The following is a 25653-nucleotide window of genomic DNA, read 5'->3' as shown; positions in this document are numbered from 1 at the left end:
CAGGATTTAGGGAACTGTTCTGTACGCCCTCCTCCCCAGGCAGCAATGCAGAGATTTTATAAATAACTGCTCACGTCTTTTTCAGTTTTGAGTGACAATATGGATTAAGAATCCCACCTTGGTGAGGAAAAAGGATAGAGACCGCAGAAGGTGAGAGAAGGAGGGGTAGAAGCGAGGAAGAGTTGGGGCAGGTAACACTCTGGACCGAACGAACCCTCGAAGGGACCTTAATGACTCAGCGGGGGCCAGGGCAGTGAGGCTGCAGTGAGCTATGATCGTGACGTCTAAAGGCGATAGAACGGGGGTTAAAATATAGCAGGACTAGGCTGTGATTTGCAGAAGCAAAATGCATTTCCACGGGTGGGAACCAGGGAGAAACTCCGGAATTGCTCCAACGCTGAGGGTGGAGCCGGTAAGGCAGCGAGGAGAAAGTGGGAGGGGCCGTGGCTAAAGGGGCGGGGATTTGGGGACAAGGCATGGCAGGGAACAACCTGAGGGGACTGGCCGGGGGCTGATGTCGGGGCCACAGTTCTCAGGACGGGATTAGGGGAAACCTAGGAAGCCTGGAACTGGGGTAGACATGGCGAGCAGCTTCTCACCCGGTTCTGTACCGTCTCCTCGGAGGCCGTCGAGAGTCGCGTCCGCCGCCGGAGGCAGAGCGGTGGGGCGGGGGGCGGGGAGGACTGGCCCCTCCGCGCCGGAACTCCCGCCATGACAGAGGGCAGCTTCTCCCCTGCATCGTTCCGCGCATAGCCTCCGGACCCTACGGCCGCCATCGTCGCGCCGGAGCCGGGCGACCGTTACATCCCCTAACCGCCGCTGCCGCCACCGCCACGACCCACTGGAACAGCGAACAGCCGCGGGAAAGCCGGCGCCACAGCCTATTGGACGCGACGGGCCCGGTCTAGCCAATCGCAGGGATGCCGGGCGGTGCTTAAGACCAATGGGGGCGAAGAGGCGGAGCGAGTGCCTGGCGGGGCGGGGCCACAGCTAGTGTACTGGATGCCTGATCAAGCGTCGTCGGGTTTTTCATCCAGACTGCGTTTTCATTATTCGCTAAAACATACAGTTTTTAATTTTTAAGAGGCTAAGGCCAACGGCCGCCTCACCTCGGTTTTTGCCGCCACCCAGAGGAACTATGTGCGCCCCAACGGTCGCCCGGATGTAGGCGTAGGGTGGAGCCGTAAGAGATTGACTAGCCAGTTGATTTGGTTGGCGCAGGCTCAGAAACGCCTGACGCCGCCCTTCCCCCAACACGTGATGAAAATCGGGGTGGCCAAGGGCCGGCTTTGCGCAGGCGCACAGTACTCGCTATGGCCCATTCGTCACATGACGAGGGCGTGACTGTGGCACTGTGGAGGGGCGCCTAGTAGGCAGCCGCTCTCTGCTCTTTCCCCGGCACGTGACGAGACTCCACGGACGTCACGTGAGGCAGGCGGCGAGCGCGCGGGCGGGGCGGGGTTCGGCGGCGCTGCACGAGAACCAAAGTGCAGCCGCTGACCCGGCAAAACTCAGCGGGGCTGGACAGCCATGCCCAAGTATTGCAGGGCGCCGAACTGCTCCAACACTGCGGGCCGCCTGGGCGCAGACAACCGCCCTGTGAGCTTCTACAAGTGAGCGCAGCGCGGGGCGGGGCTTGAGGGAGGCGGGACCCTGGGAGGGGCGGGGCCCGAGCATTAGTGCTGCTGTGCGGGGCTTCTGGTCTTGCTTGAGGGTGTTAGGAAGTGGGGTTAAACCGTGAGGAGATGGCCTTCCCGGCAGTGTCCACTGCACATACAAAGGTGCAGGCGTGGGAAACAGCAGGAGTAGACGATTAACTACAGATAGCGAGCGAAGCGAGCCGAAGAGTCAAAGGGATGTTAGAAGTGAAGTCGGTGCAGGCTCCTTACAGAGCCTGCAGATGCCCACTGGCCCTCCCCACGCATTTGAGCCATCTGAAACTCAAAGCATCCGAAACTGAGCTTGCGATCGTGCCTCCCCCAAAACTTTCCAGTCTGTCCTATCTTAGTAGCGTACTTCATTCTTGTTGCTTAGGTTTAAAAAATGTCATCCTTACATCTTTCGTCATACTTGGGAAAGTCAGAATTAGCTTCGATTGTAAAAGATCTGTCTTCTTATTTATCTGGCTGATATAAGCCAGTTGGTGGAAGAATTACTAGGGAAAAAAAATTTCTTTGCTTTTTTTTTTTTTTTGAGACAAGATCGCTTTGTCGCCTAGGCTGGAATGCAGTGGAACGATCACAGCTCACTGCAACCTCGACCTCCCGGGCTCAAGTGATCCTCCCACCTCACCCTACCAAGTAGCTGGGACCAGAGGCACGCGCCACCATACCTGGATAATTTAATTTTTTTTTTTTTTTTTTTTTTTTTGCCAGGCGCGGTGGCTCACGCCTGTAATCCCAGCGCTTTGGGAGGCCGAGGCGGGCGGATCACCTGAGGTCAGGAGTTCGAGACCAGCCTGGCCAACATGGTGAAACCCCGTGTCTACTAAAAATACAAAAATTAGCTGGGCGTGGTGGCTCGTGCCTGTAGTTCCAGCTACTCCTTGGGCTGAGGCAGGAGAATCGCATGAACCCGGAAGGCAGAGGTTGCAGTGAGCCAAGATCAGGCCACTGCACTCCAGCGTGGGCAACAAGAGTGAGACTCCGTCTCAAAAAAAAAAATTTTGCTTTTAAAGAGAGATAGGATCACCGTATGTTGTCCAGTCTAGTCTCAAACTCCTGGGCACAAGCAATCGTCCTGCCTCGGCCTCCCAAAGTGCTTGGATTACAGGCGTGAGCCACTGCACCCAGCCAGGAAAAAATATTTCTCTTGGACATACTGCAGATGTAAAGTGGCAGAATTCCCATCCTTTGAGTGTCTACTGCTTTCTTAGTAGGAAACTTTGGTTGTCTAAAGTCAGAGATGATCACAAACTTGCTGTTTGAAATCATGTCAAGTAAGAATGAAACATCTCACTTTTGCTTGGAGGAGCTAAGTCACTTTGACACAGAAAAGCAGTCCCTATTTACAATCCAGGTTTGGAGCTTCAGATAAGGACACAATATTCTACATCTATGTAAACTTTATTGCTTCTGAGAAGACAAACCCTGGGCCCACTTCACCATCCAGACCTGATATTGATCCCTTTACGCACAGTTCTGATTTGCTTTGAGGCAATCTGAACGCTGCTTCGTTTACATTTCACCTAAAAAATAACTATGTTTGTTGAGACTCCCTCACCAAAGAAAGGCCCATAGGGCCTATGGCAGCGGTCCCCAACCCTTGTGGCACCAGGGACTGGTTTTGTGGAAGACAATTTTTCCACGTATGGGATGAGGTTGGGGGAATGGTTTTGGGATGAAACTCTTCAGATCATCCGGCATTAGATTCTCACAAAAAGCAGGCAACCGGCCAGGCGCAGTGGCTCATGCCGGTAATCCCAGCACTTTGGGAGGCCAAGGCGGGCAGATCACGAGGTCAGGAGATTGAGACCATCCTGGCCAATGTGGTGAAACCTTGTCTCTACTAAAAATACAAAAATTAGCTAGGTGTGGTGGCAGGCGCCTGTAATCCCAGCTACTTGGGAGGCTGAGGCAGGAGGATCACTTGAACCCAGGAGGTGGAGGTTGCAGTGAGCCGAGATTGCGTCACTGCACCCCAGCCTGGCGACAGAGTGAGACTTTATCTAAAAACAAAACAAGGGCCGGGCGTGGTGGCTCACGCTTGTAATCCCAGCACTTTGGGAGGCTGAAGCGGTCGGATCGCGAGGTCAGGAGATCGAGACCACGGTGAAACCCCGTCTCTACTGAAAATACAAAAAATTAGCCGGGCGTGGTGGCGGGCACCTGTAGTCCCAGCTACTCGGAGAGGCTGAGGCAGGAGAATGGCATGAACCCGGGAGGCGGAGCTTGCAGTGAGCCGAGATTGCGCCACTGCACTCCAGCCTGGGTGAGAGCACGAGACTCCGTCTCAAAAAAAATAAAATAAAATAAAAAATAAAAACAAAACAAAAAACCAAAAAACAAACAAAAAAAATGGAGGGCAACCTAGATCCCTCACATGCCCAGTTCAGAATAGGATTCACACTCTTGTGAGAATCTAATGCTGCTGCTGCTCTGACAGGAGGCAGAACTCAGGTGGTAATGCGAACATTGGGGAGTGGCTGTAAATACAGATGAAGCTTCTCTCACTCGCTCACCTGCCCGCTGCTCATCTCCTATTGTGCGGCCCTGTTCCTAATAGGCCATAGACTGGTACCGGTCTGTAGCCTGGGGGTTGGGGACCCCTGGCCTATGGTATCTCTGGTGTGCAGACTCCCCCATTGCCATTGTAAATAAATCTGACTGTGTTGGACTACAGGTTTGTCCCTGGTGGTCTTAGCCTAAGTGGGCTAGGACACATTCCTCATCCAGTCCCTCAGCAAATCCAGTTGGCTCTCCCTTTACAAACTGTCCAGAATTTGATCACTTCTAACCCTCTCCTCTTCCTGCATCCTGCTCCTGGCAATGATCACCTCCAGACTGGACTGTTTTAGCAGCCTCTTCATTGGTTTCGCTGCTCCCACCGTCACCCTCAGTCTGTTCCCTGCTTGCTGCCAGAGGGAGCCTGTGAACACCTGAGTCAGATCAGCGCCCTCCTCTGCCCAGATCCCTTCCGTGACTCTCACCTCACTATAAAAAATAAAGTGAGGCTGGAACAGGTAGAAAGCAAACCTGCAAAGTCCTACAGAGCTGGTTCTGTGATACCAGTGTGACCTCATCTCTTTCCTCCTGCCCTTCACACCAGTGACACTGGCCTACTTCATGTTCCTGTAATGTGGCAGGCATGTTGCTGCCCTGGGGACTTTGCCTGTGCCATTCCTTCTGATTTCAAAGTTCTTGCCTTTATGACTACCACCCTGTGGAAAACTGTAACTGTCACCCAAACACACACGATTCTCTCTGTCTCCTGCTTTATTTTTCTCTTTTTTTTTTTTTTTTTTTTTTTTTTTTGAGACGGAGTCTCGCTCTGTCGCCCAGGCTGGAGTGCAGTGGTGCGACCGACCTCGGCTCACTGCAAGCTCCGCCTCCCAGGTTCACGCCATTCTCCTGCCTCAGCCTCCCGAGTAGCTGGGACTACAGGCGCCTGCCACTGCGCCTGGCTAATTTTTTGTATTTTTTTAGTAGAGACGGGGTTTCACCGTGTTAGCCAGGATGGTCTCGATCTCCTGACCTCGTGATCCGCTCGTCTCGGCCTCCCAAAGTGCTAGGATTACAGGCGTGAGCCACTGCGCCCGGCCTTTATTTTTCTCTTTAACACATCACTGTCTGCATATCGCGTTTTCGACGTATTCATTAATTATCTCACCCTACTAGAATGTCAGTTCAATCAAGCCAGAGGTTTTATCTTTCTTTTTCTTGTTTCCTCCTGTTTGTGTCTCCAACCTCCAGAATATTGCCTGGCACATTGTAGGTGCTTAGTAAAGATTCGTTGGGTGGATTTGATGAATGCATTTCAGATGGGCTCTCCAGGAAAGCCAGCAGTCCATGTCTCACGGATCCTTTGAGGGACCCTGGTATAGGGCCAAAGGGATTCAGGGGGGACTTTAAGCCTGTATATGACTCTGGCAACTGTTGATTAATTCAGCAACTTTTTGAGTATTTCTTGGAGAAGCAAGTAAGACCCTGCTGGACACAAAGAACCCTGACAGATCTTGTTTCTGCCATGACAGAGCTCATGGATAGGTGAGGGGTCATTGAGGAACTGAGTATGTGACCTGGGAGTTACCCATGATCCTTCCTTTTCATCCACCACTAGTCCATTAACCCGTCCTTTGGCTCTACCCTCAAGACATGTCTCCATCCTGCAACAACCACAACAAAATCTCCTTAACACCTTAACAAGACAGTTATAAACACAAATGAGAAAGTCCTAAATAAATCATTAAGAAATAAGGAAAGATAGGCTGGGTGTGGTGGCTCATACCTGTAATCCCAGCACTTTGGGAAGTCGAGGCAGGAGGATTGCTTGAGCCCAGCAATTTGAGTCCAGCCTGGGCAACATGGCAAAACCCCATCTCTACAAAATGTAAAAAATTAGCTGGACATGGTGGTACACGCCTGTAGTTCCAGCTACACAGAACACTGAGGTGAGAGAATCACTGGAGCCCAGGAGCCGAGGCTGCAGTGAGCTGTGATTTGAGCCACTGTACTCTAGCCTGGGCAACCGTGTGAGACCTTGTCTCAAAACAAATAAATAAGAAATAAGGAAAACACATTCCCAGACTACTTTTCATCACATATCACATCCACTGTCATCACATAGGCCAGGCTGCCATCATCTTTTTTTTATTTGAGACAGGGTCTTCCTCTGCCACCCAGGCTGGAGTGCAGTGGTATGATCTCGGCTCACTGCAACCTCTGCCTCCCAGGTTCAAGCGATTCTCCTACCTCAGCCTCCTGAGTAGCTGGGACCACAGGTGCACACCACCGCACCCAGCCAATTCTTTGTATTTTTAGTAGAGGTGGAGTTTCACCATGTTGGCCAGGTGGGTCGCGAACTCCTGACCACAGGTGATCCACTCACCGTGGCCTCCCAAGGTACTGGGATTATAGGTGTGAGCAACCATGCCCAGCCTGTTTCCACTCTTACCTCCCTCATAACAACAACAGTGACTTAGTATTTACCTTATGCCAGGCACTGTTCTAAGTGCTTTGTATGTAATAATAAGGAGGAAAATGATGACGACTGTTTACAGCAGCCAGATGACTATATAAAAATCACTTCATGTCTTCATTGGCACCCACTAGTGACTAGCCCATTTCCACCTCAGGGCCTACCCCTGAGTCAGTCTTGCAGAAGCTACTTAGTTACGAGTTAGATGAGAAGCAATTTCCAAAAGAGGCTTAGGAGAGGGCATGGATGCCAGGTGAGAGAGAAGGTGAGACACGTTGAGGGAAGTGGCCAGGAAATAACTTGAAATCCTGCTTGGGAGCCAGTGGGAACACTCATTAGTTCACTCTCTCTCTCTCTCTTTTTTTTTTTTTTGAAACATGATCTTGCTTTGTCACCGAGGCTGGAGTACAGTGGTGCGATCATGGCTCAATGCAGCTTCAGCCTCCCAGGCTCAAGCAGTGCTCCCATCTCAGCCTCCTTTTTCTTTTTTTTTCATTTTTCATTTTATTTTTATGCTAGTCAAGCATGGTTGTGTGGGGAGACAATGTTAAATCAGCTTAACAATAACCCACAACACTCGGACCAGCTCCATCTCAGCCTCCTGAGTAGCTGGGACTACAGGCATGCGCCACCATGCCTGGCTAGCTTTCATTAGCTCTGTCTTAGGCCCTTTCAGGGACAGTGGCAATGGGGTCATCTCTTATGGGGGACCTATCACTTAGAATTGTATCTGCTTGGTAGTAGCAAAGTCCTGCAATAAGAGTTGCTTAAACAGATTATGGGGTCTATAGGAATCAGTGTGGTTAAGTTATGCTGCACGAACAAACTTCTCAAATCTCAGTGGCTTACTACAACAAAAGTGTTTTTTTTGCTTGTTTGTTTGTTTGTTTTTTTAAGAAGGGGTCTCTATCACCTGGGCTAGAGTACAGCACCATCATGGTTCACTGCAGCCTGAAACCCCTGGGCTCAAGCAGTCCTCCCACCTCAGCCTCCTGAGTAGCTGCGACTACAGGCAGACACCACCTTGTCATGCAAATTTTCCTAATTTTTGTAGAAATGAAGTCCCATTGGGCTGGGCGCAGTGGCTTATGCCTGTAATCCCAGCACTTTGCAAGGCCGGGGCGAGTGGATCACCTGAGGTCAGGAGTTCGAGACCAGCCTGGCCAACATAGTGAAACCCCGTTTATACTAAAAATACAAAAATTGCCAGGTGTGGTGGCACGCACCTGTAATCCCAGCTACTCAGGAGGCTGAGATGGGAGAATCGCTTGAACCTGGGAAGTAGAGGTTGCAGTCAGCCAAGATCGCGCCACAGCACTCCAGGCTGGGTGACAGAGCGACTCTGTCTCAAAAAAAAAAAAAAAGAAAGAAGCCCTGTTTATACTAAAAATACAAAAAATTAGCCAAGCGTGGTGGTAGGTGCCTGTAATCCCAGCTACTCGGGAGGCTGAGGCAGGAGAATCACTTGAATCTGGGAGGCAGAGGTTGCAGTGAGCCAAGATCGTGCCACTGCACTCCAGCCTAGGCAATAAGCATGAAACTTCATCTCAAAGAAAAAAAAAAAAAAAAAGAAATGAAGTCCCACTATGTTGCCCAGGCTGGAACTCCTGGGCTCAATTAGTCCTCCTGCTTTAGCCTCCCAAAGTGCTGGGATTACAGGCATGAATCACCACACCGGGCCCAAAGGTGTATTTCTTGCTCACACTATGTCCTTTGCAGGTCATTTGTGGTCCTACTCTACAGTATCTTAATTGGGGTCTCAGGCTGAAGAAACTATCCCTATTTGGAATATTGCTGGTCTTACAGGAGGAGGAAAAGAGAAACTGTAGTGAATCACCCAGTGGCTCTTGGCCAATTTCATATTTAGAAGTGGCCTGTGTCACTTTCTTTATTTTATTTTATTTTATTTTATTATTATACTTCAGGTTTCAGGGTATACGTGCACAATGTGCAGGTTTGTTACATATGTATCCATGTGCCATGTTGGTTTGCTGCACCCATTAACTCGTCATTTCGTCATTTAGCATTAGGTATATCTCCTAATGCTGTCCCTCCCCCCTCCCCCCAGCCTGTGTCACTTTCACTGGCATTCTTTTGGCTGGAGCAAGTATATAGCAAGCTTCAAGTCAATGGAGTGGGCATGTGTAATCCTCATGTGGAGAGAGACAGCATACGTTCTATTACAGGGTTTATTTTCCCTCATATAGAGCAAGTACAGAGGTTGGCAAACCAGCACTGGGGTAGTAGCTCCACAGTCATGAGAAATGAGGGTCCTATCTCTATTTTTCTTTCTTTCTTTTTTTTTTTTTGAAAGTCTCATTCTGTCACCCAAGCTGGAATGCAGTGGCACAGTCTCAGCTCACTGCAACTTCCACCTCCTGGGTTCTAGGGATTCTCATGCCTCAGCCACCCAAGTAGCTGGAATGCGCATGTCACCATACCCAGCTAATTTTTGTATTTTTAGTAGAGACAGGGTTTTGCCATGTTGGCCAGGCTGGTCTCAAACACCTGGCCTTAAATGATCCTCCCACCTTGGCCTCCAAAGTGCTGGGATTACAGGTGTGAGCCACCGTGCCCGGCCTCTTTCTGCCCTGTCATCCTTAGCCTGTGGCTTCCATCCAAGGTGGCTGCCAGTGCCCCAGCCACCATTGCCACCATTCCTTATAGGAGGAAGAGGGAAGGGAGGAAGAGCAAAAAGGATTCAGGTCTAAACTGAATCATCTCCCTTTATAAGGCCTTCCCAGAAACCCCGTTCAATGGCACCTTTTCATCATTGGCCACCCCCAACTGGAAAAGAGGCTGGGAATTGTGGTGTTTAAAAGCTGGGCATTTAATCAGCCTGAAGAAATTTTGAGTTACATTAGTAAGAAAGCAAAAAAGGACTTCTAGCAGTATATCCACCCCATGCCGTGGACAAGATGACCAGCAAGACTAAAATAGTTTATACAAAGGGGAACATGGGGGTATAGCTCAGTGGTAGAGCATTTGACTGCATACAAAGGGGAACACTTGTTGTCTGCTTAAGGTAGTTTTTTAGAAAGCAATATTGCCCATCACAAATGCTGCTATCCAGAGGAACAAGAGAGAGAGTAAGACCAATTAAGGAGACCTTTCTTAGGATATTGACTTTTTTCCTTTGCTCTTTGAGCTGCTGATTCCTGTTGATCGTCCCTTCCATTTAAGGCACCATCCCAGAGATCCCACACAACACTAAAGCATTCCTTGGCCAGAAGGTAGTCACATGGCCCCACCCAGCTGCAAAGGATCCTGGGAAACATAGTCTTTTAGCAGGACACATTGTGGCCTCAAAGAAAGCTGGAGTTCTGTTAGTAAGGAAAAGGCAGAGAGTAGATACGAGTAGTCCATTGGCAGATTCTGCCTGGGAGATGGTGGCAATAAGAATGGGGAATGCTGTTGCAATAGATCTTGTGTTTGTGTCCTGGAAGAATGGGGCCGCTGAGAACATTGGGATCTTAGAGGGAGGCTGACTGCAGCAGCCAGACTCCCTGGCTGTGTGCCCTGGGGTTCTGCTCTCTGGGTGCCACTGGTGTTCTCTGAGTCAGCCTTTCTATGCTCTTTCACCAGCTACCCGCCCCTTCCACCTCCATCTGCCTTTGTCTGAGAAGTCTTGGCTTTCCCCATCTCTGTTCATCCCATCCACCTCCTCCCCACTGGTAGCCTCTTTAGTTTCTTGTGTGTCCTTCCTATGTGTCTTAGTCTGTTCTCACACTACTATAAACAACTACCTGAGACTGAGTAATTCATAAAGGAAAGAAGTTTAATGGACTCACCATTCTGAATAGCTGGGGAGGCCTCAGGAAACTTACAATCATGGTGGAAGGTGAAGGGGAAGCAAACATCTTACATGGGGGCAGGAGACAGAGCAAGAGGGGAACTGCCACTTTTAAACCATCAGATCTCATGAGAGCTCACTCACTGTCATGGGAACAGCATGGGGGAAACATCCCCCATGATCCAGTCACCTCCCATCATGTCCCTCCCCTGACACATGGGGATTACAGTTCGAGATGAGATTTGGGTGGGGACACAGAGCCAAACCACATCACCATAGTTTCTTTATATAAATACCAGCAAATGTGAAAGACGTTCTTATTTCTCCCTTTATTACACTATTAGTTTCCCATGCTGCTCTAACAAACTTGGTGGCTTAAAACAAGACAAATTATTTTCTAACAGTTCTAGAGGCCAGGAGTCCAAATTGGCTTTCCTGGGCCAAAACCAAGGTGTCGGCAGGGCCGTACTCCTCTGGAGGTTCTGGGGGAGAATCTCTTCTTTGCCTGTTCCGTTTCCTGGTGCCTGCAGGCAGTGCTTGGCTTGTGGCCACATCTCTCCAGTCTCTGCCTCCATGGTTGCATTGCCCTCTCTTCTTTTCTGTGGTAATATATTCTCCTCCCTCTTATTAAAAAGGTACTTGTAGTGGCATTTAGGGCCAACCTGGATGGCCCAGGATAATCTCCCCATCTCAAGATCCTTACCTTAGTCACATCTTTTGTCATATAAGTTAATATTCAGGCCCGGCATGGTGGTTCACGCCTGTAATTTTAGTACGTTGGGAGGCCAAGGTGGGAGGATTGCTTGAGCCCAGGAGTTTGAGACCATACTGGGCAACAAGGCAAAACCCTATCTCTACAAAAAATATAAAAATTAGCTGGGCATGTGGCACATGCCTGTAGTGCCAGCTACTTGGGAGGCTGAGGTGGGAGGATTGCCTGAGCCTGGGGAGTTTGATGCCTCAGGGAGCCGAGATCACACCATAGCACTCCAACCTGGGTGACAGAGCAAAACCCTGTCTCAAAATAAATAAATAAATATACAAAAAAATTAGCCGGACATGGTGGCAGGCACCTGTAGTCCCAGCTACTCGGGAGGCTGAGGCAGGAGAATGGCTTGAACCTGGGAGGCGGAGCTTGCAGTGAGCCGAGGTTGCGCCACTGCACTCCAGCCTGGGTGACAGAGCGAGACTCCATCTTAAAAAAATAAACTTTCTTTCCTTCCTTTCCTTTCCTTTCCTTTCCTTTCCTTTCCTTTCCTTTCCTTTCCTTTCCTTTCCTTTCTTTCTCTCTCTCTCTTTCTCTCTCTTTCTTCTTTCTTTCTTTTCTCTTTCTTCCTTTCTTTCCTTTTCTTCCTTCTGTGGCCCAGGCTGGAGTATAGTCGGCTCGCTGCAGACTGCCTGCTTGCCGCTCCCATGACTCTCCTGCCCCGGCCTGCGAGCTGCCTCGGATTGCCGGCACGCGCCACCACCCCTGCCTGCTTTTTCTCCTTTGGCTGGAGGCGCGGTTTCGCCATGTTGGCCAGGCTGCTCTCCAGCTCCTGACCTCGAGTGGTCTGCCCGCCTCGGCCTCCCGAGGTGCTGGGACTGCAGACGGAGTCCCGCTCACTCGGTGCTCGGTGTTGCCTGGGCTGGAGTGCAGTGGCGTGGTCTTGGCTCGCTGCAGCCTCCGCCTCCCAGCCGCCTGCCTTGGCTTCCCAGGGTGCTGGGATTGCAGCCTCTGCCCGGCCGCCGGTGGCCGTCTGGGAGGTGGGGAGCGTTTCTGCCTGGCTGCCCATCGTCTGGGATGTGAGGAGCGCCTCTGCCCGGCTGGCCCGTCTGGGAGGTGAGGAGCGCCTCTGCCCAGCCGCCACCCCGTCTAGGAAGTGAGGAGCGTCTCTGCCTGGCCGCCCATCGTCTGGGATGTGAGGAGCGCCTCTGCCCGGCCGCCCCGTCTGGGAAGTGAGGAGCGCCTCTGCCCGGCCGCCCCATCTGGGAAGAAGTGAGGAGCATCTCTGCCCGGCTGCCCCGTCTGGGAAGAAGTGAAGAGCTCCTCTGCCCGGCCGCCCCGTCTGGGAAGTGAGGAGCGCCTCTGCCCGGCCGCCACGTCTGGGAAGTGAGGAGCGCCTCTGCCCGGCCGCCCAGTCCGGGAACTGAGGAGCCCCTCTGCCCGGCCGCCACCCCATCTGGGAAGTGAGGAGCGCCTCTGCCCGGTCGCCCCGTCTGGGATGTGGGGAGCGCCTCTGCCCGGCCGCCCCGTCTGGGAGGTCTACCACGGAGGCCAGAAGCAATGTGGGGGCTGGATGTGGTGGCTCACGCCTGTAGTCCCAGCACTCTGGGAGGCCGAGGTGGGTTGATCGCTTGAGGCTAGGAGTTCGAGACCAGCCTGGCCAACATGGCGAAACATGAAAAATACAACAGGCAAACCAACCAACCAACCCAGCGACAACAAAACAGGTCTACCCTGGAGTCATACTCTAATTTTTTCTATTTTCCTCCCTTTCTGATCCTTTATCCCACTTTCTTTTTCTTCCTCTTCCTTCTCCTTCTTCTTTGTCAAATAGAGGATTGAGTTATTATCATTGATCCATACAAAGTCCCTCTCTCATTTATTTTCTTTAATTCCCACCCCCCATTTCTATTCCCCGTCTTCCCATGTGCAACCTTCCTAATATGTTTGATATGCATCTTTTTGTTTGAATGTATTTTTAGAAAATGTTTGTTTTGTGTGCAAAAAAAAAAAAATAAAAAAAATGCTAAATAAATAAATAAATAGTCACAGTTTCCAGGAATTAGGACATGGATAGCTTTTGGGGGCTACCACAATGACTAAAAGCTGAGATAGTCTATTTAGAACCTTGCTTTTTTCACATAAGATGTGCCTGACAATAGCATGTCAGTTCACAGAGTACCTCTACATTCTGTTTTATAGCTGCATTGTATTATTTTGTGTGGGTGTGCTTATGTTTATTTACCCTCTCTCCTGTAGGAATTTTGTCCCTAATTCTCTAGCACTCCCTAGTCTTTCTTTTCAACAAAGAGAGAGCAGGGGTGGGGTGCAGTGGCTCATGCCTATAATCGCAGCACTTTGGGAGGCCAAGGTGGGAGGATCACTTCAGCCCAGGAGTTCAAGACCAGTCTGGACAACATAGTGAGACCGCTGTCTCTACAAAAATAATTTTTAAATTAGCCAGGTGTGGTGGCACATGCCTGTGGTCCCAGGTACTCGGGAGGCTGAGGTGGGAGGATCACTTGGGCCTAGCAGTTCAGGGCTAGAGTGAGCCATGATTGTGCCTCTGCACTTTAGCCTGGGCAACACAGCAAGACCCTGTCTCAAAAAAAAAAAAAAAAGAAAAGAAAAGAGAGAGCAGGCCGGGCGCGGTGGCTCACGCTTGTAATCCCAGCACTTTGGGAAGCCGAGGCGGGTGGATCACGAGGTCAGGAGATCGAGACCACTGTGAAACCCCGTCTCTACTAAAAATACAAAAAATTAGCCGGGCGTAGTGGCGGGCGCCTGTAGTCCCAGCTACTCGGAGAGGCTGAGGCAGGAGAATGGCGTGAACCCAGGAGGCGGAGCTTGCAGTGAGCCGAGATTGCGCCACTGCACTCCAGCCTGGGCGACAGAGCGAGACTCCGTCTCAAAAAAAAAAAAAAGAGAGAGAGCAGGCCTCAGGCTCATAGCCCTCAGTAGGTAATGGCATCTGATGTTTTTGTAGTTAGCTTTTGTTTATGGAATTGATACTGATTTTCCATTTTCAATTGTGAGGTAAAGTTTCTCTTTTAAGTATCTTTGTTTAATAGTTAAAATTGGTTAGTTTTAAGAAAAATATGAAATAAGTAATATCACAGATATGGAAAACATTGTGAAGATGGGATATGCATGAGATGTGTCTTAGTTATCTAATGCTATATAACAAACTATCCCCAAATTTAGCAGCTTGAAGTAAACATTTACAGTCTCAGAGTTTCTGGCAGCTGTTAAGGACAAACTGGCCAGCACGTGATCATGTGGCCACCCCTGGCTGCAAATAAGGCTGGAAAAGGAGGTCTTTATTATGGGTAGCCTTGAGCCCAGGTCTAAATAGAGAGTGTATTACCATCTAAGAGGGTAAGAGCAGATGCTGGGAATGAGTGGCACCCGGAAACCAGAGAAGTGGGGCACCTTTAGAGGGTCCCTCATCAGATAATCCCCACCCACAACCACTGAGAAAGCTTTTATTTTTTAAAACTTAAAACAAAATTTTTTTTTTTTTTTGAGATGCAGCCTTGCTCTGTCGCCCAGGTTGTAGTGCGGTGGCATGATCTCAGCTCACTTGCAGCCTCCACCTCCCAGGTTCAAGTAATTCTTCTGCCTCAGCCTCCCGAGTAGCTGGGATTATAGGGACATGCCACCAGGCCTGGCTAATTTTTGTAATTTTAGTAGAGACGGGGTTTCACCATGTTGGCCAGGCTGGTCTTGAACTTGAATTCAAAATCACTTGAGGTCTGACTGCAAGTGATCTGCCCACCTCGGCCTCCCAAAGTGCTGGGATTACAGGTGTGAGCCACCGTGCCTGGCCTATTAAAAATTTTTTTGATTGTGGCAAAATACACATAAAATCTACCATCTTGATCATTTTTAAGTGTACAATTCACTAATGTTAAGTGTTGTATAACCAATCTCCAGAACTTTTTCCTCTCCTAAAACACTCTATCCCCATTGGACAATTCCCTCTTTCCCTCTCCCCCAAGCTCTTGGCAACCACCATTCCACTGTCTGTCTCTAGGAATTTGACTGTTCTGCCTCATGTGTGGAATTGTCAGTATTTGACTGGCTTATTTCACTTACCCTAATGGCCCTCAGAGTTCATCTGTGTTGTTGCATGTGTCAGATCAGGACTATATAAAATTCCAGGTCAGGTGCGGTGGCTCACGCCTGTAATCCCAGCACTTTGGGAGGCCGAGGCGGGTGGATCACCTGAGGTCAGGAGTTCAAGACCAGCCTGGCCAACATGGTGAAACCCTCTCTCTACTAAAAATACAAAAATAGCCAGGTGCGATGGCAGGCATCTGTAATCCCAACTACTTGGGAAGCTGAGGCGGGAGAGTCGCTTGAACCCAGGGGGTAGAGGTTGCAGTGAGCCGAGATCACGCCACTGCATTCCATCCTGGGCGACAGAGTGAGACTCCATCGCGAAAATAAATAAATAAGCCGGGCATGGTGGCAGGAGCCTGTAATCCCAGCTACCCAGGAGGCTGAGGCAGGAGAATCACTTGAACCCAGGAGGCAGAGGTTGCAGTGTGCTGAGATTGCGCCATGGCACTCCAGCCTGAGTGACAGAGTGAGACTGCATCTCCCCCGCCCCCCCAAAAAAAGATTAAATAAAATAAAATTCCATTGTATGTATATGTAACATTTTTCTTATCCATGTATCTGTTGATAGACACTTCCACCTTTTGGCTGTTGTGATTTATGCTGCTATGTTTCTGTCTGTCTGTTTGTTTGTTTGTTTTTAAGATAGCGTGTCACTCTTTTGTTCAGGCTAGAGTGCAGTAATGTGATCATGGCTCATTGTAGCCTTAACCTCCTGGGCTCAAGCAATCCTCCCACCTCAGCCTCCTGAGTAGCTCGGCCTCTAGGCACACGCCACCACATCTGGCTAATTTTTGTATTTTTTGTAGAGACAAGATTTCACTTGTTGCTCAGGCTGGTCTTGAACACCTGGGCTCAAGTGATCCGCCTGCCTCAGCCTCCCAAAGTGCTGGGATTACAGGCATGAGCCACCACGCCAGGCCTGATTTATGTTGCTATGAAGGCAGGTGTGCAAATATCTCTCCGAGACACTGTTCGCGGTTCTTTCGGTTATATAAGCAGAAGTGGATTGCTGGGTCATATGGTAATTCTATTTTTCAGTGTTTGAGGAACTGCCATATTGTTTTCCACAGTGGCAGCACCGTTTTACATTCCCAGCAGTGTACCAGAGTTCCAGCAGTTTCTCCACATCCTCACACACACTTTTCTTCTCCTCCTCTTCCTCCCCCTCTTACTCCCTCCCCCTTCCCCTTCCCCTCCTCCATCACCCAGGCTGGAATGCAGTAGTGTGATCATAGCTCACTGCAGCATTCAAACCCCTGAGCTTAAGCAGTCCTCCCACATTGCCTCCTAAGTAGATAGGACTATAGATGCACATCGCCACACCCAGCTAATTTAAAAAATATTTTTTCATAGAGACAAGGTCTTGCTACATTGCCCAGGATGGTCTTGGACTACTGCCTTCAGGAGATCCTCCTGCCTCAGCCTCCCAAAGTGCTGGGATTACAGACATGAGCCACCGTGCCCGGCCTCTTTTTTGTTGTTGTTCAATAGTAGCTGTTGTGGTGTTTGTCAGATGATATTTCATCAGGGTTCTGATACTGCGTTTTCCTAATGATTGGAGATGTCAAGTATCTTTTCATGTGCTTATTGGCCATTTGCATGTCTTTGGAGAAATGTTTGTTCAAGTCCTTTGCCCATTTTTGAATCAGGTTATTTGTGTTTTATTGTTATTGTTGAATTGTTTAAAGACTTGTTAGTGGGTGTTTTCAAGCATACACAAAAAGTAGCGCCCTCAGGATCCATCACTGTGTCACTAGTTATCAACACTTTGCCAATCTTCTTCACTGCCCTGCCCACACTTCTAAGTTTTTGTCCTGCACTATTTTATTTTTATTTTTTTGAGACGAGTCTTGCTCTGTTACCCAGGCTGGAGTGCAGTGGCACAATCTCGGCTCACTGCAAGCTCCGCCTCCCAGGTTCACAGCATTCTCCTGCCTCAGCCACCTACAGGCGCCCGCCACCACGCCCAGCTAATGTTTTGTATTTTTTTAGTAGAGACAGGGTTTCACCATATTAGCCAGGATGGCCTCGATCTCCTGACCTCGTGATCCGCCCGCCTCGGCCTCCCAAAGTGCTGGGATTACAAGCGTGAGCCACCACGCCCGGCTCCTACACTATTTTAAAGTAAATCCCAGACATCAGATCTTTTATTCATAATTATTTCAGACTGATTTCCTAACAGAAGACTGTTTCAGAAGCATAAACCAATACAGTTATCACACCTAGCAAAATGAATTTTTTTTTTTTTTTTGAGACAGGGTCTGGCCTGTCACCCAGGCTGGAGTACAGTTGCGCAATCTCGGCTCACTGCAACCTCTGCCTGCCAGGCTCAGGTGACCCTCCCACTTCAGCCTCCCGAGTAGCTGGGACCACAGGCATGTACCACCATACATGGCTAATTTTTTTTTTTTTTTTTGTAGAGTCGAGGTCTCCCTATGTTGCCCAGACTGGTCTCGAACTCCTGGGCTCAAGCGATCCTCCCACCTTGTCGTCTTCCCAAAGTGCTGGGATTACAGGCATGAACCGCCACGCCCGACCAGTTTCTTAACAATTATCTTATACCCAGTTCATGTTCAGTTTTCCCCAATTGTCTTAAAATGTCTTTTTACTGAATTGTTTGTTGTAGGCAAGGTCCACATCCTGCCTTTGTGCTGATGTTTCTTAAATTTCTCTTAATCCAGAAACCCCACACCCCCATTTATATGGTTGTGGAAGAAACGTTTTCGCTTGGCTGCACGATCTCCCACATCATAAATGTCTGATTTTATAAACTGCTCCAACAAGTTGATGTGGAAGAACAAATTGGGAATGGAGGGGCGGGACTGTGGGCAGGAAGATCAGGAAGGAGGCTGGAAGGAGGGGCAGTGGAGGGGGCAGAGGTGGGCTGATGCTGGGTGTTTAAAAGGTGGAGCTTTCAAATTAATAATAATAAAAAAGGCCAGGCGTGGTGGCTCATGCCTATAATCCCAGCACTTTGGGAGGCCAAGGTGGGTGGATCACCTGAGGTCAGGAGTTCAAGACCAGCCTGGCCAACATGGTGCAACCTTGTCTCTACTAAAAATACAAAAATTAGCCAGGCGTGGTGGCGTGCGCCTGTAGTCCCAGCTACTCAGGAGGCTGAAGCAGAAGAATCGCTTGAACCCAGGAGGCGGAGGTTGTAGTGAGCCAAGATTGTGCCATTGCACTCCAGCCTGGGTGACAAGTGTGAAACCCCGTCTCACAAAATAATACTACTAAAAGATGAAGCTGAAGAAAGGGTTGTGGTTGTGTGTATGAGATAGAGAAAGCCTGGGCACAAGACAGGTCTACTTGCTGGCCCTAGGGAGGCACAGGCTTGGAGCCTAGAGACCTCCAGGGTGGGTATCCTCTGGGAGGGATAAGTCTGAACCTCGTAGCACTGACCCAGTCCCCCAACCACCCATGCAGGTTCCCACTGAAGGATGGTCCCCGGCTGCAGGCCTGGCTGCGGCACATGGGCCGTGAGCACTGGGTGCCCAGCTGCCACCAGCACTTGTGCAGTGAGCACTTCACACCCTCCTGCTTCCAGTGGCGCTGGGGTGTGCGCTACCTGCGGCCTGATGCAGTGCCCTCCATCTTCTCCCGGGCACCACCTGCCAAGGTGAGTGCCGGGAGGTCCTGCTTCTGGAATCCAACCCCCAGACCTCCCCTCCTAAGGGAAGTCCCTCCTTGAGTCTGAATTTTGGCCCTTCCCTCCTGACGACACTACTTCCCTGAGGTCTGGCCTTACCTAAGCAAGTCCTCCTTGGAAACACACCCTCCATCCCTTTCCTCCTGAGTCGAAGTCTGGCCACGGCACCCCTGCACCCCATGCCTTGTCTTCCAGAGTCAGCGGAGGACCCGATGCACCCAGAAGCCAGTCTCGCTGCTGCCTCCCCTACAGGAGAATACACCCCTGCCCCAGGGCCCTGCCATCCCAGTCTCTGGCCCAGTGCGCCTAGTGGTGCTGGGACCCACATCGGGGAGCCCCGAGACTGCGGCCACCGTGCTCCTGACCCCCCTGGCCCCTGCGCCAACTCCCGAGGGGTCACAACCTGAAGTCCCTGCCCAACAGGCCCGGAACGGTCTGGGCGCAGTGCTGGGAGCGCTGCAACGCCGGGTGCGGAGGCTGCAACGGTGCCAGGAGCGGCACCAGGCGCAGCTGCAGGCCCTGGAACGGCTGGCACAGCAGCTGCATGGGGAGAGCCTGTTGGCACGGGCACGCCGGGGTCTGCAGCACCTGGTGAGTGGCACCCCAGCCTGGCAGCCCCATCCACGGGCGGTGGCCTGGCCTGCAGTGTGTTTTCATTTTGTCTAGGATCCCCTATTCAAAAATCAGAACATTCACCTGTGATTCCAAATTTCTGGCTTTCCCAGGCTCAGTGGCTCACGCCTGTAATCCCAACACTTTGGGAGGCCAAGGCAGGAGGCTTGCTAGAGGCCAGGAGTTCGAGACCAGCCTGGGCAACATAGCAAGCACTGTCTCTACAGAAAATTAAAACAAATTTCTAGGTTTTCCTGAAAAACAAAATCTGGCAATGCCAAGCAACTATTGGTTGGAGCTGAGTAATGATTGCTCCATTTACTAATACTAAATACTTAATATTTGAGAAGCTCTTATTGTCTGCCAGACACAGAGTTATAACATAGTGAGTTGAAAACTCACTATGATCCTTTGAGCTGGAGCTACAAGGTTAATTTTTTTTTTTTTTTTTTTTTGAGACAGAGTCTCGCTCTGTTGCCCAGGCTGGAGTGCAGTAGTGCAATCTCAGCTCACTGCAGCCTCTGCCTCCTGGGTTCAAGTGATTGTCCTGCCTCAGCCTCCCAAGTAGCTGGGACTACAGGTGCCCGCCACCACGCCCAGCTAATTTTTTGTATTTTTAGTACAGACAGCGTTTCACTGTGTTAGCCAGGATGGTCTCGATCCCCTCACCTCGTGATCTGCCTGCCTTGGCCTCCCAAAATGCTGGTATTACAGGCGTGAGCCACCGTGCCCAACCGCTACAAGGTTAATTTTTAAAAAATGCAGTGGCTCACATCTGTAATCCTAGCACTTTGGGAGGCCAAGGTGGGCAGATCGCTTGAACCTAGGAGTTCAAGACCAGCCTGGACAACATGGTAAGACTGTGTCTCACTAAAACACAAAAATTAACATTGTGGTGGGCACCTGTGGTCCCAGCTACTTGGGAGCCTGAGGCAGGAAGATCCCTTGAGCCCAGGAGGCAGAGACTGCAGTGAGCCAAGATCGCACCACTGCACTCTAGCCCGGGTGACCAAGCAAGACCTTGTCTCAAAAAAAAAACAAAAACCACAACCAAACAAAAAACTCACTATGGTCTGGGTGCGGTGGCTCATGCCCGTAATCCCAGCACTTTGGGAGGCCAAGGCAGGCAGATTGCTTGAGTTCAGGAGTTTGAGACCAGCCTGGGTAACATAGAGAAACCCTGTCTCTACTAAAAATACAAAAATTAGTTGGGCATGGTGGCACGTGCCTGTAATCCCAGGTACTTGGGAGGCTAAGGCATGAGAATCGCTTGAACCCTGGAGGTGGAGGTTGCAGTAAGCCGAGATGGCGCCACTGCACTCAAGCCTGGGCAACAGAGCGAGACGCCATCTCAAAAACAAAAACAAAAACAAAAAAAGGCCGGGTGCGGTGGCTCACGCCTGTAATCTCAGCACTTTGGGAGGCTGAGGTGGGCAGATCACGAGGTCAGGAGTTCGAGACCAGCCTGGCCAACATGGTGAAACTCCATCTCTACTAAACATACAAAAATTAGCCGGGCGTGGTGGCATACGTCTGCAATCCCAGCTACTCAGGAGGCTGAGGGAGGAGAATTGCTTGAACCTGGGAGGCAGAGGTTGCAGTGAGCCGAGATTGTGCCATTGCACTCCAGCGTGGGCGACAAGAGCAAGACTCCATCTCAAAAAAACAAACAAAAAACTCATTATAGTCTTAATACTGTTGTTGTCTCCATCTTCCAGATGAAAAAATGGAGGCACAGAGCAGTCCAGTAGTGCGCCCACAGTCAGGCAGCCAACACGTTTCAGGGCCAGGATTCAAACCCAGGTGTCTGGCTGCAGAAGAGGCCTGTGAGAGCTTCCTGCCTGGCCCCTATAGAGCTGGAGTTCGCAATCTCTGTAATAGTGTCCCCCAGGCCCTATCTGAATCCCTTTTGCCTCTATATTTTACTGCTGGGTGTGTGTAGGGGAGGAAGTTGAGGAAGGTGTGTGTGTATGTGTGTGTGTGTGTCTGTGTGTCTGTGTGTGTGTGTGTAGGGGAGGAAGTTGAAGGTGTGTGTGTGTGTGTGTGTGTGTGTAGGGGAGGAAGTTGAGGAAGGGTGTTATGTCTGTGTGTGTGTGGGGTGGCGGGGGGAGGAAGATGAGGAATGGTGTTATGTCTCTGAAAATCACACTTTGACCAAGGCTTTCTCCTGTCTAAAACCCTAGGGCCAAGCTTGAGGTGCCCAGCCTAGCCCCCATGGCTTTCAGAGCCCTGCTTGGATGAGAGAGGTGCCCACACAAAGCTCTGAATGCTAGACTCACTGAAGGGGCTCAGGAAGGAGCCCCCACAGTACCTCTGGAGTTAAGGAGTATCAGATTTTTTTTTTTTTTTTTTTTTTGACAGTCTTGCTCTGTTGCCCAGGCTGGAGTGGAGTGGCGCGATCTCAGCTCACTGCAACCTCTGCCTCTCTGGTTCAAGCAATTCTCCTGTCTCAGCCTCCCAAGTAGCTGGGATTACAGGCATGTGCCACCATGCCCAGCTAAGTTCTGTGTTTTTAGTAGAGACAGGGTTTTGCCATGTTGGCCAGGCTGGTCTTGAGCTTCTGACCTCAGGTAATCAGCCCACCTCGGCCTCCTGTAGTGCTGGGATTACAGGTATGAGCCACCACACCCGGCCAGGAGTCTCAGATTGATAGTCAGTGGTTTGGACATGACCCACAGACACAATTTTGGCCTCCGCAGTGCTTTAAAATAACTTATAATGGCCGAGTGCAGTGGCTCACACCTCTAATCCCAGCACTTTGGGAGGCTGAGGCAGTTAGATCACTTGAGCCCAGGAGTTTGAGACCAGACTGGGCAACATGGTGAAACCCTGTCTCTACAAGAAATACAAAAAATTAGCCAAGTGTTGCACCTATAGTTCTAGCTATTCAAGAGGCTGAAGTGGGAGTATTGCTTGAGCCCAGAAGGTCAAGGCTTCAGTGCGCTGTGATTGTGCTACTGCACTCCAGCCTGGGTGACACTGTGAGACTGTCTCAAAAAAAAAAAAAAAAAAAAAAAAAAAAAAAGTCTGGTCTTTCCTGAAGGCTCTGCAGATCTAGCAGCACTGGGCTTGGATTCTCAGGCGATAGCAGTCGGCTGGAGCTACAGTGTGGCTGCCTCTGGGGGCTTGAAGTTTGAGACTGTGGCCTGGGGCACAGAGGGACAGTGGGGCAGGGACAGAGCTCAGACTCGGGCCTGGGGCTCTTTGTGGAGCCTGCCAGATCCCCTGAGCTGACTGCCTCTCTCTGCCTCCCCTCCCGCCATTCAATCTCTGTCTCCTACTCATCTCTCGAGATCTCCTCCCTCCCCAACATTCATTGTCTTTCTCCCCATCATCTCTGTCCGCCACCTGTTTCCCCACCTCCCTATGTCTCTCTTCATCTGCATATTTTCTGTCTCCCCCATATCTCTGACCCTGTCTGCACGTCTGTCTGCCTTCACATCTCTTTCCCTCACGTGTCTGTGTCTGTGCCCCCGCATTTCTCTTCCCATTTCCCCACCCGTCTTTCCTTTCCCATGAATGTCTCTCTGGCCCTCACATCTGCTTTCCTGTCTCCTTATATCTCTGCCCACATCTCTCTGTTTCCTGACATGCCCTCCTCCCACCTTTGCCTCCCTGTTCCTCACCGTATCTGTTTGTCTCTCCCGCAACTTGCTCCGTAATGTTCCCCATCTCTACCACTTCTTTGCCTTAGACAACAGCCGAGACCCTTGGACCTGAGGAATCCCAAACCTTCACCATCATCTGTGGAGGGCCTGACATAGCTGTGGTCCTTGCCCAGGACCCTGCACCTGCCACAGTGGATGCCAAGCCGGAGCTCCTGGACACTCGGACCCCCAGTGCATAAGGATCAAGACAGACAATGTCGAGGGACAGAAGATAGAAGATGGAGGAGGAAAGACATTACACATGGGCTTGGCCCAGCCCCACCGCCCACGCCTGGGTAGTAGCAGTGCCTCCCTCAAGGGCCTGGGTTCTACCACCCCACTCCTAGGGATCTCTTGAACCTTAGGGGTGACCTGGGCCCAAGTCTCTCATCAGCCCCCAATCCCCTGGGTACCAGGCTTCTGCCATCCCCAGCTCAGATCTTTGCAAATCAGTACAACAGCCTGAGAGCAGAGCAAGGGTTGTTTGGGAGAATCATACCTGGTTCTAAGGAGCCCCATGCTTTTTGTCAAGCCTGGTACTGAGTTCACAATACCATGGTGGACACAGCTGAGAAAATCTCTGCCCTCATGGTGCTCATTCTACTTGAGTAGACGATGAACCAGTAAACAAATAAACAAGAACACTGCAGACATGAGCAATGAGTGCTATAAAGACAACAAAAATTTGGTTTGGGCCTGGGGGAGGGCCCTCTAAGGCCATGTTTTAGCAGAAACGTGGGTAATCAGACGGGGCTGGCCTGGAGGGCTACAGGCTCAGGTTCCAGAGGACGAACAACCCCTGCAGAGAGAGCTACCTGTCTGGGGTGTATCAGGTCTGGGAGGCAGTGTTGCTATGGAGAAAACCATAGTAGGGAAGGGAGGAAGGGGTGCAGTTTTAGAGCAGAGAAAGTGAAAAGAAACCAACAAGTAAGATCCTAAAACAGGGCAGAGAGGGAGCCATGTAGGGATTTGGAGGAAGAGCACTCCAGGCATCACAAAGAGCCGTTGCAGGCCATGCACGGTGGCTCACGTCTGTCATCCCAGCACTTTAGGAAGCTGAGGTGGGCAGATCACCTGAGGTCAGGAGTTAGACCAGCCTGGCCAACATGGCGAAACCCCGTCTCTAATAAAAATACAAAAATTAGCTGGGTGTGGGGGCACAGACCTGTAATCCCAGCTACTTGGGAGGCTGAGGCAGGAGAATCACTTAAACCTGGAAGACAGAAGTTGCAGTGAGCAGAGATCATGCCACTGCACTCCAGCCTGGGGAACAAAGTGAGACTCCCATCTCAAAAAAAAAAAAAAAAAAAAGCCAGTGCAAAGGTCCTGGGGTAGGGAGAAGCAAGGAGGCCAGTGTGGCTGGGGTGGAGTGAACAAAAGAGGGTGAGAGGAGGTGAGTGCAGAGATGATGGGGCAGGTTCACATAGGCCCTTGTGGGCCACGGCTGAGAGCCTTGGCTTCTACCTGGAGTGAGGTGCAGCAGGCAGACCCCTCTGACGGAAGGAAGGCTCCAAAGTGACAGGTGTTCATGGGTCCTTGTGGTTGCATGTTGGAGGAGGACGGGGACAGCAGGGAAGAGGCTGCTGCCATAGTGCTGGTGGCAGATGAAGGATGGACCAAGATGAGGGCCCAGGGAGGCGGTGGGGAGAGTGAGATCCTGGAAATCTTTTGGAGACGGAGCTACTGGACCTGTGCATTAGAAGGATGAGGTGTTCAAGGCTGTCACCCAGCCCCATCCAGGCTGGGATGATTTGAGGCAGAGCAGGCTACAGCTCCAGGTGGGAAGCCAAGCCATGACAATGGAGCCAGGACTCTGGGCTGGCTTCAGGAGGCCTCCATGGGGGAGATACAGGTTCCAAGAGAGTTGGAGGGGTCAATCGGCAGATCTGTTTCCCAGACACTGCTATAGGCATGTAGCATGGTGATTAAGAATCAAAGCTGGGCACGGTGACTGGTGCCTGTAATCTCAGCGCTTTGGGTGGCTGAGGCAGGAGGACCCCTTGAGGTCAGGAGTTCAAGACCAGCCTGGGCAACATGGCAAAACCCTGTCTCAAAAAAAATTCTCCGGACGTGGTGGCATGCACCTGTGGTCTCAGCTACTCAGGAGGTTGAGGTGGGAGGATGGCTTGAGCCTGGGAGTTTGACGCTGCAGTGAGCCAAGATCGCAACACTGCACTGTAGCCTGGGCGACCCTGTCTAGGAAAAAACAAAAATAAAAATCGGACTTTACAGACTGTCCGGTTTCAAATGTTCGCTCCATCACCTGCTCATGTACTTTTGGGCAAACTGCTTAACCTCTGTGGGCCCCAGTGTGTGAGCCTTGCATTATGATGGTAAGGATGAGATGATCATGATAGGAGTCTCTAGGAAATCACTCCTCTGAGGCACCTATTATGAATGGTGAGCTTGGAGAAGGGGTCCGGTCTAGGGTCCTAGAGAGAGAGAACACCCATCGTCACCACGCCCCAAGACCACTGCCCTCACC

At 50.7% G+C, this 25653-nt stretch overlaps 2 protein-coding genes across 15 annotated transcripts in view; one reads left to right on the top strand and one right to left on the bottom strand.

Moving 5' to 3' along the window:
• WDR62 (WD repeat domain 62) overlaps nt 1-1188 on the bottom strand; it is a 50072-nt gene extending 48884 nt beyond the window's left edge. For 6 of the 11 annotated variants that reach the window (XM_063614135.1, XM_063614133.1, XM_063614136.1 and 3 more), the window contains exon 1: nt 600-1188. In XM_063614135.1, coding sequence (XP_063470205.1) covers nt 600-776 — 177 coding nt within the window. In that variant the 5' untranslated portion in view covers nt 777-1188. The remainder of the gene's footprint in view (nt 1-599) is intronic. The other 5 variants (XM_055239643.2, XM_063614138.1, XM_063614134.1 and 2 more) reach the window with 4 other exon arrangements.
• On the top strand, nt 1188-25402 carry THAP8 (THAP domain containing 8). 4 transcript variants are annotated; one of them, XM_063614193.1, is made up of 5 exons: nt 1546-1613; nt 11797-12862; nt 18687-18879; nt 19105-19500; nt 23216-25402. In XM_063614193.1, exons 2-5 carry the CDS (start codon nt 12801-12803, stop codon nt 23366-23368), a joined length of 804 nt encoding a protein of 267 aa, XP_063470263.1. In that variant the 5' UTR covers nt 1546-1613; nt 11797-12800; the 3' UTR covers nt 23369-25402. The 4 variants fall into 4 exon arrangements, with proteins under 4 accessions (XP_055095701.1, XP_055095700.1, XP_055095698.1 ...); XM_055239726.2 differs by lacking the exon at nt 11797-12862 and having other exon boundaries at nt 1188-1599; XM_055239725.2 differs by lacking the exon at nt 11797-12862 and having other exon boundaries at nt 1188-1613; nt 19105-19377.
• Nucleotides 25403-25653: the final 251 nt, after the last annotated feature.

This window comes from Symphalangus syndactylus, chromosome 13 (assembly GCF_028878055.3).
Source record: "Symphalangus syndactylus isolate Jambi chromosome 13, NHGRI_mSymSyn1-v2.1_pri, whole genome shotgun sequence".
Taxonomy (NCBI): Eukaryota; Metazoa; Chordata; class Mammalia; order Primates; family Hylobatidae; genus Symphalangus; species Symphalangus syndactylus.
The sequence above is the reverse complement of the archived record's forward strand: the minus strand, read 5'-3'. Positions and strand labels throughout refer to the sequence as shown.